Source organism: Microtus ochrogaster, chromosome 1 (assembly GCF_000317375.1).
Source record: "Microtus ochrogaster isolate Prairie Vole_2 chromosome 1, MicOch1.0, whole genome shotgun sequence".
Taxonomy (NCBI): Eukaryota; Metazoa; Chordata; class Mammalia; order Rodentia; family Cricetidae; genus Microtus; species Microtus ochrogaster.
This window is the reverse complement of record NC_022009.1, coordinates 37,681,697-37,695,326: the sequence shown is the minus strand read 5'-3', so window position 1 is coordinate 37,695,326 and position 13,630 is coordinate 37,681,697. Positions and strand designations below refer to the sequence as shown.

Genomic DNA, 13,630 nt, shown 5'->3' with positions numbered 1-13,630 from the left:
AAAAAACAAATAAACTCATTATTCCCCAAACTAAACCTTTGTTTTCTCTTCCCAAGACCTTGATCATTCTGCAAAGTATTTCTAATAGCATTACTCCTGCTATAGGTAGTGCCTACAGCAGAAACCCAGAAGTCTTTCTTAACAACACCCCCTTTCCCACTGGATTCTTCTGAGTCTGCCTCCTAAGGCTTCCAAATGGTCTCTCTCCATCCCTCAAATTACTATTGGAGTTCTGACCACCATCATCTCTTCATTTCTCCTAAAATGCCTTCACGTATTCTGTTCCCCAATGAGACTCTGAAATACTAATTTGACCCCATATCCCTAGTTTTAAAATTCTTTGATGGCTTGTTGCCTCTTTTCTTGTGTGTGTGTCTCAAAGGGGCAGGGTCGTTCTATGTAACCCAGGCTACAGTCTGGCATATGCCAGCTGTCCTCCAAATCAATATACTCTTCCGCCACCTTCAGGTACAAGCATTGTAAGAATGAACCGTCGTTGCTGGGTGGTGGTGGCGGCACACTTTAACTCCAGCATTCGGGGAAACAGAGACAGGTGGGGGATCTCTGTGAGTTTGAGGCCAGCCGGGTCTACAGAGGAAATTCCAGGACAGGTTGGTTCCAAAGCTACATACGGAGAAACCCTGTCTTGAAAAACAAAAAGAGCCTTCGTACCCAGTTTCCTTGCTGACTTTAACGAATCTAAAATGGTTTCATGGTGCAAGATCTGCGCCCATCCTATGCTTAATCTTTCCCAACATTTTGTTGGACTTTGAACTTCCCCACCGATGCTTCCTCCTTCAGAACTAGAGCACTTACCCCGTGACCTGATATTCATTTCAACAAGCAAAACTATCTTGGACACTGTGCTGTCCCTACTTTCTTCGTGTCTCCGTTTCCTCATTTGTATAATATTACAACAGACACACACACATCAAAAGATGACGTATTAAAATGCATTTAGAAGTGGGCTAAGTCAACCCTCAATACATATTAGCTATAGTTTTTTTTTTTTAACATAAGTACTAGGTATTGAGAGAATAGCTTTTCTTGAAAGAGGTGTTAATTACATGCAGTTAGGCAGAAAGTACCAAAGAAGATGAAAAAGAAAAAAAAGCCCTAAAATCTGGACGCGAGGATCCTCATCCCGAACCCTACAATCACAAGACGGTTCAGCGAACCGCGGAAGGCGGAGAAGCTCCTCCGCACGGCAGGCGGCGCCGCAGCACCGCGCACGCAGCGGGAGAACAAGCGCCCGGGGGACCCGCCGCCCAGGTCACGTGCCCCGCGCTCCTGGCTCCGCGCGCCTCGTGACGTGCGCCCGCAGTAGTGATTGGTTAATGGGAGGCACGTGGGCAGAGAGGGGCGGGGCAGGGTGGAGGGGTGGGACCGAGGGCGGAGCTGCTCGAGGGGGTAGCTCCGCGCCGGGGCCGTTGGCTCCAGACAAATAAACATGGAGTCCATCTTCCACGAGAAAGTGAGTGTGGGCGTTCGGTGGGGAGCTGTCCGGGGCTCGGCGGCGGGTGTGGGGAGCAGCGTCGCCGCCTCAGGAGCTCAGGGCGGGGCCCGAGCGCCCCCATCCCAACCTGGCTGGGTGAGGGGCGCTTCCTGCCTCCTCTCCACGGCTCTGCTCGGGAAGCCTCCCACATGCGCCCCTGGCGCCCTCGCCCCAGAGGACCGGGCGGGTAACCAGCGCTCGATTGGCATTTCGGGGGCTTCACCCAGAGGGTTAGCGCGGGCGTTCCTTTTTCACTCGCCACGCCTTTTCGGGTTTCTCTGTCTTCTCCCCTAGAGTCTAGTCTAGCGAGTCACCTCTTCACACCTGGTGGACCCTTCCCAACTCCACCCCCGCCCTCGCCCTATCCTCTGGCAGAATCAACTTTTCTCTTCAACTCAGTTCTGTATTGGAATGTCCCGTACATTTAGATCTTGATGTCAATCCCTCGTCCTTCAAGCAGTTTTTACCGTGGCTCTCCCATTGAAGGGCCTGACACTTGGGAAGTAAAGTAGGAAGTCCCTAAGGGAAGTCGTCATAAGAGTTTTTATTACGGGATGTTTGGGTTTGGTTTGCTACCCCAAATTTCCGGACTAGGAGGCCAGCTTTGTTTTTAGGTATTATGGAATAGATTAGAATCTTTCTGCCGTTCGATCCGGGTAGTTTCTTCCTCACCTTCCTGAGTGACTACACTTAGAAGAATTGTTGTGACATCTTGAGAAACTGGTCTTTACTCGTGTACAATTATCAAGATCTTTTGGGTGTTCCTCAGACAACTTTGGCATATGATACCGTGTTTCATAATCGTTTTAGGATTGGCGAGAGTTGCGGGCTAGTGCTATTATTTAGTAGGAGCAAAGCGTCTTTGTTTTGTTGAGTACTTGTAATTGAGCATCTATTCAAGGCATTTAAAGTTCATGCACTGCAAAGGAAGACCAAAAGAGATGTAAATCAAGAAATTGTTAAATGAAGTGCTCTTGAGAAGACTTTTCTGACAGTTTTGGAACTGGAGCTAGTTTGTTTGTGACAGCCCAAGCTGGCTTCAGACTCCAACCTTCACATCCTCCTTTCTCTGCCTCCTGAGCGCTGGAATTACAGCCACGTGCCATGCTCCTAGCAGCCCCCCCCCATACATTTGTAATTAATTTTCCAAAGGCTTTGGCTTAGAAACCATTTGAAATGTGGTAGACTTTGAACCCTTTATACACTGCTTCATGCATTCTTTTAAAAAACATTTTATTACTACCATGTGTGTATGATGCGTGTGTGTGTGCCTGTGTGGAGGTCAGGACAACTTTATAAAGTCCATTCTCTCCTTCCAACCTGGTGTGGGTTCCAGGGATCTAACTCGGCTTTCACAGCAAGCTCCTTTACACATCAAGTCATCTCTAGGGCACTTAATGTGTTAAAAAATATTTTTGAATGGTTGTTTTGCCTTTGTGTGTATTTATGCATTGTGTGTTTGGTGTCCACTGAAGCCAGAAGATCCCCCAGAACTAGAGTTGCAGAGAGTTGTGAACAGCCATGTGGGTGTTAGGAATTGAACCTGGGTCCTCGCCTCTGGAGGAGCACCCAGTACTCTTAACTGTTGAGCTGTCTCTCCAGCCCCCACCATCTCTTCTTTATAATATTGATTATTCCTCATTTGAGCAGGTTTCAGTGAAAGCAACTACTGAACCATTATATCCAAAGTGCTAGCCTAAATCAAAGGGTCATTTAGAGAAGCCTTAACCACTTCCTCTAGAAATTAATTTTACCTTTGCCCCTTTGAGTATTTATTAGAATACAAGTTAGAATATAAAAACAGTTATCAGCCAGGCATGGTGGTGGTCCAGGCCTTTAATCCCAGCATTTAGGAGATAGAAGCAGGCAGATCTCTGAGTTCTTGGCCAACCTGTATACACATAGTGAGTTCCAGGACAGTCAGGGCTGGGTAGAGAGATCCTGTCTTCAAAACAAAACGAAACAAAAACAGTAAATAAAAGCGGTTGTCCATTAGTAGATCTCCAGTGTGAGTAAATTTAGTTAAGCACATGGTATATGTCTATAATGTCAGCTATTCAGTATGCTGAGACAGTAGAATAACCAGAATTCTTGGCTTGAGTAAGACTGTGTGCATATGAGCAGGGGTAAAGAGTTCCTTGAGCATCTAAAACAGTGATTCTCAACCTGTAGGTTCTAATCCTTTGGGGATCCAATGACACTTTCACAGGGGTTACCCAAGACTCTCTGTTTATCAGATATTTATATTATGATTCATAACAGTAGCAAATTACAGTTATTAGGTAACAGCGAAGGTACTTTTGTGGTTGGGGAAGGAATTGTGTTAAGGAGTTGCAGCATTAGGAAGGTTGAAAACCACTACTCTAAAAGGTATGTGGTTCTATTTATTTAAAGGCTACAAGTCCTGAATTTATTTTAAGACACGGTCCCACTGTTTAGCCCTGACTGGCTTGGAACTTGCTTTGTAGACCAGGCTGACCTTGAACTTGAACTCACAAAGATCCAGCTGCCTTTCCCTCCCAAGTGTTGGTATTCAAGTCTCCTTTTTTTCCTCCTTCCAAGAAAAGGTTTATCTGTAGCTTTGGAGGCTGTCCTGGAACTAGCTCTTGTTGACCAGGCTGGCCTTGAATGCACAGAGATCCATCTGCCTGCCTCTGCCTTCCCAGGGCTGTGATTAAACGCGTGTGCCACCACCGCCCAGCTGGGATTCAAGTCTCACACCACCATGCCTAGTCTCTAAATATTTTAAACCTTTCAGGCCATATAAGTTTCATTTATGTGCTGTATTTGTAGTCCTCTCTAAATTATTTTTTTTAAATAAAATACAGTTTTTGGCTATTGAGGAAGATTGAACTTGGACCCATGAGCTATAGAGTTTACCATCTACTAATAGTAAATTACCAATACCAGCTGCTTTCGTGGATGCAGTGTTTTGTTGTTGCTCTAATTCTAGTGCCTGTATTCTGCCACTCTTGTTAGTGCTTCGAGCACTGACTTCGTTTGGTGCAGTCTGTATCTCTCCTTTCAGTGTAGTGTGAATTGGGAATGTGAAACCCAAAAAGATGGAGAAGAGGCTGAGCATTGACCTTGTCACATCCATTGTACCCTTTTGTGGTTGAGGCTCTTAGTGATATTCAAGATATGTGGGGATTATGGAAAGCCTAATTCCAAATAATTGATTTGAGGAAATGGTAACAGCACAGACTTGAAACTTCTGCTTGGGTTTGAACTCCAGCTCTGCTAATTGCTGCTTGTAGGATTCTGGATAAGTTCTTTATTATCTCTTTAATTTTCTTTTTTTGCCTCTGTAGTTAATGACAGAAATTAGCTGCCTCAAAGTCATGCATGCTAAGACACTGTCCAGAACTGGTAACTGCTACAGTACTACTAGGTCCTTGTGTTTGCTGAACCCCATACTAAATAAGGAACAGAAGAGATCTGTGGGTGTAGTGTAGTTCAGTGGTAGAGCACTTACTTAATATGGGCAAGGGACCAGTCTCAAGCGTAAAACAAAAATGAAGGAATAGGAAAACATTAAGCATTAAAGAGGTGGTGACAATAAGCTATGGCTGTGGTGTGAGCTCTGAGTCACACAGTCTTTACCCACCCAGGAAGACCAGTCCACTATTGGTCTATTTTTGAAAATACCATTAGGGTTGTATATTTTCTATTATACTTATTACTTTCACTGGGGTTTTACCTAGTTTGAGGTTGGAACCAAAAACCTGGGGGAGTGACTTGGTTACAGTTCCCTTTTGTGATTTTATAGACCATCTTGATAGAACTGGAAGTGGAGTATGTTCACCTTCTGGTCCCAATACAGTAAAATATGGATCCCAAGTCATAGGATTTTAGTAGCAAAGTAAGTTTTTCTTTTACTTGGGTGAAATACTTAAAAGTGTTTTATTACATTTTGTTGCATTGTATGTATTGTGGTGCTCCATACAGGCCACAGTGTATATGTGGAGGTCAGAGGGCAATTTAGTGGGAGGTGGTTCTCTCCTCCCACCGTGTGGGTCCTGGGAATTGAGCTCAGGTCTTTATGATCACAGCAAGCAGATATTGACCTGTTGAGCCTTCTTGCTAGCTCCCCACTTGGGTAAAACCCTGATTAGAAACGGGGAACAAGCTAACTCAGGCAGTGGCAGTAAGACAGAAAAAAATGCATGTCTGTGTGAGGGTGCCAGATGCTCTTGAACTGGAGTTACAGACAGTTGTGAGCTGCCATGTGGGTGCTGGGAATTGAACCCTGGTCCTTTGGGAGAACAGTCTGTGCTCTTAACTACTCTCTCCAGCCCAATTTTTAAATTGTTTCAAACAATTTGTTTTTTCCTTCCACTAATCATATTAGAAGTATAGAGCATATTTCTGGTAGCAGTACCATTTTACTTGGTCATGGTTTGATTTTAAGTGCTTATTTTTCTTAATAAAAAAACTAATATTTTAGGGACTGGGAAAGTAGCTCAGGCCTGAGTTAGTTTTTTTTTTGTTTTTTTGTTTTTTTGTTTTTTCGAGACAGGGTTTCTCTGTGGTTTTGGAGCCTGTCCTGGAACTAGCTTTTGTAGACCAGGCTGGTCTCGAACTCACAGAGATCCGCCTGCCTCTGCCTCCCGAGTGCTGGGATTAAAGGCGTGCGCCACCACTGCCCGGCTCAGGCCTGAGTTTTATCTATCCTCAGTACCACATAAACTGGGCATAATGAGATACATACTTGGATTTTTTTTTTATTTTCTTTTTTTTTAAATGTTTATTTATTTATTATGTATACAACATTCTGTCTGTGTGCATGTCTGCAGGCCAGAAGAGGGCACCAGACCTCTTTACAGATGGTTGTGAGCCACCATGTGGTTGCCGGGAATTGAACTCAGGACCTTTGGAAGAGCAGGCAATGCTCTTAACCGCTGAGCCATCTCTCCAGCCCCCCCTTTTTTTTTTTATTTTCGAGACAGGGTTTCTCTGTGGCTTTGGAGCCTGTCCTGGAACTAGCTCTGTAGATCAGGCTGATCTCGAACTCACAGAGATCCGCCTGCCTCTGCCTCCCAAGTGCTGGGATTAAAGGCGTGCGCCACCACCGCCCGGCTATAGACTTCATTTATTTTATGTATATGAGTACCTACATGAGTTAAAGTGTACCATTTTCATAAAGTGACTGAGCAGGCCAGGAGAGGGCATTACTGGAATTACAGCTGGTCGTGAGTTCCCAGTACATGCTAGGAACCGAACCCAAATCCTCTGCAAGAATAGCAAGTATTTTTACCTGCTGAGCCATTTCTCCAGTCTCCAAAGCCCCAATCTGTAATAGCAAGAATTTTTTTATCAAAATTTTGGATGTCACTATTTCTGTATATTAAATATGGTGACTAGGGGCTAGAGAGGTGGCTCAGTGCTCAGAGATTATGAACACTGGCTACTCTTCAGAGAACCCAGGATTCCTAGACCTGTATGATGATGACTCAACCCTCTGCAACTCTAGTCTCAGAAGATCCAGCTCCACTCTTCTGGCTTCCGTGAATGCCAGGCATGTGTATGGTGCAGATATACATGCAGACAGCACGCACACACACACACACACACACACACACACACACACACACACACACACACACACAAATATCTTTAAAAAGTATGGTGATCATAGTTTAAGAATGCCACACTGAAACATATTGCCTAGTAATAGGACTGAAGATTGTGTCATAACTGCTTCCCCAAATTGAGTGCCTGGTCACCATGCTAGATGTTTCTTGATTTCTTTTCTTTTCTTTTTGAGATGAGGTCTCAATATGTAGGTGACTCACGGAGATACACCTATCTTGGACTCCTGAGTGCTGGGATTAAAGGTATGCACTGCCATGCCTGGCCTTCTTGTTTGAATGGTTTGTTTTGTTTTTGTTTGTTTTCTGAGACAGGATTTCTCTGTATAACCCTGGTTGTCCTGGAACTTGCTTTATAGAGCAGGCTGGCCTCAAATTCCCAGAGATCCGCCTGCCTCCCAAGTGCTAGGATTAAAGGCGTTTGCCACCACTGCCTAACCTAGTCTGAATGCTTTAAATTAAGTATGTCATACACAAGAACACACAAGTCATGAGAGTGTGCAGTCAAGGAAACACACATGGAATCATAGACTGTTTGCCTAAATGTAACGGTGTAAATGAACGTAGACAGATTGTAAGAATATATACAGCTTTACTGGGGAAATAGACTTACAGAACCACCGTTCCCGCGGAGACCAGGAAAGCAGAAGGGGTGCCCAGGCTCCCGCTTGCCCAATTTATAAGTAAACATTCGCCCGAGGCGAACAGGCCCCCTAAGGGGCTGGGCTTATTCCCTACACCTACATTCCAAATCCCCTTAATCCTCTCTTCCAGGAGCTAGCTCTTCCTGCACTTACTTCTGCCAGGCAATTCTGCCATTGTGGATTAAGAGATTAATTTTGTGTATTTGTAAACTCTTAATTTTATAAGTTATTATTCTTGTGTTTCTACATGATATGTTGTACGAATGGACACAAACCTCTGTATGTATATAGAGATCAGGGGAAACTTTGTGGAATGTTCTCTTCGACTTTTAAGTAGGTTCCAGGGATGGAATTTAGGTCACTAGGCTCCTCTCATTTGCTGCACCCTGTACCTTTGCTGTCTTAGTTTGGTGGTGGTAGTAGGGATTGAACCCATGGCCTTGCACATACTAGTTACATCCTTAGCTCTGGTGTCTACTCTTTTGAGTGTTGTGTGTTTTTTATTTTTTAAAAGTATTTGTGAGATTCATCCATATTGTTACAGTTACTTTAATTTACTTTTATTCATATACAATGTATATACAGTTCTATGATCTAAACTGTCTTTGGGTGCTTTCCAGTTTGGAAGCCTACAAGTAGTGCTTTGGTGAGTGCATTTGCAGTGTATGTGCGTCACCACAGAATACAGAGATTATGAGCTCTGGTGAGATAAAGGTTCTTGTACAATGGTTTTGCTAAGTTATATTTGCTCCTGTAACAACTGTTGTCTGTGTTTCTAAACCTCTTCACTCTAATAGCTGATCTTGAGACTGGATAGTAGTAACACACTGTGAAATTTTCTTTTATAAAAGTAATTTTTTTTTTAGGTAGGTGGTGGTGGTGCACACCTTTAATCCCAGCACTTGGAGTCAGAGGCAAACAGATTTCTATGAGTTCGAGACCAGACTGGTTTATATAATGAGTTCCAGGACAGCCTGGGCTACAAAGTGAGACCTTGTCTCAACAACAATAACAAAAGCGTTTTTAAGATAGCTCAGCAAGCCTTATAACATGAGTTTGATCCTTGGGATCCACTTTGTGAAAGTAGAAATTGAATCCTAAAAGTTGTCCTTCTGCATCCCTCCAGCCGTCAATCAGTCAATAAGTGTAATATTTAAAAATATTTTTTCATCATTGTATGTATGAGACATGCATGCGAGTGCTGGCATGTGGGTGGCCAGGTGTGCATGTGGAGGTCAGAGGGCAAGTACTCAGGCATCATTCCCTTCTTCTACAGTAGTATCTGGGGATTGACATCAGGCACCTTTACCTGCTGAGCCACCTCCTGCCCTGTGTTGTGGTTTTGATATACATTTCCCTGATAACTCATGAATTTGTATGTTTTTAGCCTCTTGACTTCTTTGTGTAGTGCTTGCATTTCCACTAGGGTTTAAGTAGAATGTCTGTATATCTCTACTTGAGAGTAGTCAGTGTTTGGTGGAAGTTGCTCCTAGTAATAGATCAACAGTAGAAGGGAAAAGAGGCAGAGACAAAGAATTCTGCCACCATGTAACTGCAACTAGCTCTGAGCCATTCTGGGGCAACGTTACTTAGAGGACTATGAAGATAAGCTTTCTTTGGCTTTGTGTCAGACTCAAGCTCTCTGAACTCTGCCCTCTTATTCCATAACAGACATGTATTCTGCATCTACTTCAACAATTATATATTGTCCCTCTAACAGTGATTCATCATGGGGAAATGCATCTTGAAAGGTGCTCTTTCGAGTCATCGCCTGCCATGTGACATAGCTCAGACCAGGAGTCATGGTGCCTGGCAGGTTGAGTTCGGGAGGCCAGAGTTAACAGAGGAAGTGTTCTCCCATCTGCCTTTGCCTCCCAGAAAAGCATACTTAGGGTCTGTGTCCACCCAACACACCTACTCAGGAGTCTCCCTTCTGTACCTGCAGCGTAGGAAAACAACAGGGTTAGGACTAGGAGAGTGATGAAGCCTGCTCAGTCAGGCAATCTGGACTTGGAGTTGGGTTGGGTCCCAGTTGTGTATGAAAGCCAACTAACCAGCACTAGAAGCCCCTAGGTTCATGGGATGTTGTACCTACTCTTGAAGAGAGGATGCTAAGGATCTCTTAGGGAGCTGAACTTGGCTTCTTTTACTAGCTTGTCCACTCATGGGTGTGGACTGTCTTCAGCTTGGGACAGTTCTTTTTTCTCTATGCTACATGGAATGAGTCTGCAGAGTTGGCCAAGAGCCTCTAGAACTGTGAGTCTTAACCTGAGACAGAACTGTCCCGCTTACACCAGCTCTTAAGTTTAAAAGGACAGGCTTTCAGGTCAGATAGTGACTAACTTTAGAAGAATGGATGTTCCAGGGGATAACACTCCCCTTTTGTAGTAGTCACTTGCCATGGAATCTCCAAAGAGGAATTCTTTTAGGTACTGAAAAATTGAAAAGGCTAAATGTTTTTATAGGGTAATTTTTAGGCTTATATGAGATTGGATGGATGAAGTTATTCAGTAAATCATTTTTCATTTTTGTTCCTATAGTTATATAGCTGTAAAATAAACATAGACAAATGAAAATGTGTATACTTGTAAAATCAGATTTGCCTAAGGTTTATGAGGTTTGTTTTAACTGTATTATAAAGTTAGTAATTACATTTTTAGAATATACTATACAGATCCACTTAATAAATCACATTTAAATTTACTCTTTTGGAAACACTAGCAAGAAGGCTCACTTTGTGCTCAGCATTGCCTGAATAATCTATTGCAAGGGGAATATTTTAGCCCTGTGGAGCTATCCTCTATTGCACACCAGCTTGATGAAGAAGAAAGGATGAGAATGGCAGAAGGAGGAGTTACCAGTGAAGACTACCGCACATTTTTACAGGTACTGATTTCAGACTCTCCAAATCCCATTTTATTTTTAAAATACGGGTGCTCTTTAAAGGAGGATGAGCCATTCTCGCCATAGGAGTCTGACTTGTTAATTATAACTCTGCTCCTCACTTGGTACAGTGTGTTCTTATAAATGTGCACCCTAATGACAGTTTTAATTCTTTTCCCATCCTCTCTGCCCACAGCAGCCTTCTGGAAATATGGACGACAGCGGCTTTTTCTCTATTCAGGTAAGTAGTCCCTGCGAAGTGCTGTCTCATTTTCAGTGCTGCTGTGCTTATGCTCAGTTTGTGGTTGATGTACACAGCCTGGCATAGCTTTTTCTGTAACGGTGGAGCCTTCCGGAATTCCCTCAGTAAACTGTCTGTAGAAGATATGACTGCTCCGGAGTGCAGCGCAAAGAGAGATGAGCATTAGGACTGTAGACTCTTCACTTTAGAGCAGGGCTTTGCTCTCTTGCTTTCTGGGAACAAGCAGGGTCTCACTATAGTCCTGGCTGGTTTGGGTCTTTGTTTGTCTTCCCATCTGTGCCTCCAGACTGGAATTACAAGTGTGTGCTACCGTTCTCAGTTTAGAACAGGGCCTTTAAAACTTGCTTCCTGAGATTGCTTAATTTGCATGTAGGTGCTAATAGCTTTAATTCTAATAAATTACAGTACTTCAAACTTATTATCCCTGGTACATCTGAGAAGTTGCAGTGCCTTGAAGCCTTCATTTAAATCATCCTACAGGATTGGATTCCTGTAGTTCCTCTGTGGCTTCTGATCTATATGGTAATTTGTAGCCCTTTTGGAGGATGGGGTTGGGATTGGCTCCAAAGACTCACAGGTGCTCAGACTCTACTGCAGAGCCAAGACTCATTAGGCTCCATTTTAATTCTGTGGTAGTTTTTCTTTATAGTGCTAGGGATGATATAAAGTCTTGTCACATACTGACAAGTATTCTGCCCTAGAGAAAACCTCTAACCCTGCAGTGATTTATGTATATATGTTTGGTTGGCTTCTATAGACAAGGTGTTGCTTTGTAGCCTCACCGGGTCTTGAACTTTCCAAAGTCATGTTTTGGTCTCCTAGGTGCTGGGATTGCAATTGGGAGCCACCATGTCTAAATTCATGTGTTTGTGGGGCTCTTTTACCTGTGGATCTTTCATTCTAACGATTTGGGTTGTCTAACTTCTTTCAGAATGTTTTTTAAGAGATCTATTTCTGCAAGTATTTACTTTAGAAATTCTTTCTATGCTACCCTCGTAGAGTCTCCATTCTCTAGCACTTCCCCCCAGTACTTCACTGTGGCAGTATGAGGACTATTGACCCTTAGCTAGGATCATGGGTCATGGTTGGCACAGCCCACACTGCTTTACTGCTCCCTTACACTTAGTTACTACATAGTGTGCTTGTTTCTTTGTTGCCCACATGGGAGGAAAGATAGAACATTTTCTCAAATGTCTTTCCATTTTTCTCAGTTTGCAATAATCAGGTTTGACTTTTTGTTCATGACTACAGAATTCTAAAATATATCAAACTTAAAGAAGATTTACTTTTATTTTAAAGATTATTTGTGTATGTATATGAATATGTGTGGGTATGTGCACATGAGTACTACTGTCTGTGGAGGCCAGAAGAGGGCCATGGAGCTCTGGAGCTGAAATTACAGGTGATTATGAGTCCCCTGACATGGGTGCTAGGAACTGAACTTCGGCCCCATAAGAGCAGCATGCACTGTTGACCACTTAGTCATCTTTCCAGCCCCTGAAGCTTATTTTTAAATGACCAGGGAGAATTTACTTTATGTGCTTTTGGTCACTGCCGTTGCAGGTGGGTGTATGTGATGGACTAGTTGTACAGTGACTGTATGTAGTGAACTAGTTTACAGTGGGTATAAAATGGAGCTGTAGGGGTTATAGAGATGGCTTCACATTTAAGAATGCTTAGTGGTATTTCAGAGGACTAGTTCACTTCCCAGCACCCACATTAGGCTTCTTACAATTGCCTGTAACTCCACGGTTTGGGGACCTGACATCCTCTTCTGGCCTCCCCAGGCACTTACACAATGGTCTATACTCACTCAGACACACTAATACATGTAAACAAAAATAATAAAAAAAAACAATGAAATTAAATTCACATGTATATATTATTTATGGCTTCAGTGGGTTATCACGGGGACATAATTTTTAAAAACTATTCTCAAAAGTTTATATGTAAAGTACAGTTGCTTACATAATTAATGTAGCTATGCTACTTAAATTTGGACTTGAAGTTTTAGCTCATGAAAAGTTGCTGTTTTTCTTTTGACAGGTTATAAGCAATGCCTTGAAAGTTTGGGGTTTAGAACTAATCCTATTCAACAGTCCAGAGTACCAGAGGCTCAGAATTGATCCTATGTAAGACTTTTCTCCCTACATTTCTTTATTTAAACTTGATTTTTAAAGCTACAGTTCCTGAATAAGGACGAATTCATTGTGAATGTCTTTGCCTTATACTTACTGCATTTGAAGCCCTTGGACTTCACATGTCACCCTTTGGTACCCTTGAGCAGCTGCCTTCTAATCAGTGCCAGTGAAGTCACCAACCTGAGTGGTGTGCAAACTTTGGGGCATAATATCCCTAAGCTCCTGTGGAAAATGCATAGAGTTAGATTATTTTTATTTTTTAAAATCAGTAACACATAAGTATAGCTGTATTCTAACTGATAGAAATTTTATTGTACTTGCTAGTATATATCTCCTAATATCCCAACGTAACAGTATTAACAGTATATGTTTTGTCTTTTCTAGAAATGAAAGATCCTTTATATGCAATTATAAAGAACACTGGTTTACAGTTAGAAAATTAGGAAAACAGGTAATATTTCTTCTCCTTTCTGACCTCTAACCACAGTCCACACTCCATGTAGAACTAAAGTGACTGGTGTCTTTAGGCTGAAGCCCAGGGTCCTATGCACTCTACCTGAGCCTGGACTCAGTTCAACAGATAAGAAAATGGATATCTTAAGAGAAGATAATCA

The 13,630-nt window shown here is 42.8% G+C and overlaps 1 protein-coding gene across 9 annotated transcripts in view; it reads left to right on the top strand.

Moving 5' to 3' along the window:
- The first annotated feature begins 1,367 nt into the window (after positions 1-1,367).
- The window catches only part of Atxn3 (ataxin 3), a 32,197-nt gene continuing 19,934 nt past the window's right edge, over positions 1,368-13,630 (top strand). For 5 of the 9 annotated variants that reach the window (XR_003377158.1, XM_005343466.3, XM_005343465.3 and 2 more), the window contains exons 1-5: positions 1,425-1,474; positions 10,452-10,616; positions 10,810-10,854; positions 12,922-13,007; positions 13,401-13,467. Coding sequence is in view for 8 of the 9 variants with exons in the window: in XM_005343466.3 (XP_005343523.1) it covers positions 1,451-1,474; positions 10,452-10,616; positions 10,810-10,854; positions 12,922-13,007; positions 13,401-13,467 (387 nt within the window). In the remaining variant the exon portion in view is untranslated. Of the gene's footprint in view, positions 1,475-2,319; positions 2,439-7,262; positions 7,333-10,451; positions 10,617-10,809; positions 10,855-12,921; positions 13,008-13,400; positions 13,468-13,630 lie in introns of those variants that run through there. The other 4 variants (XM_026780763.1, XM_013355629.2, XM_013355607.2 and 1 more) reach the window with 3 other exon arrangements.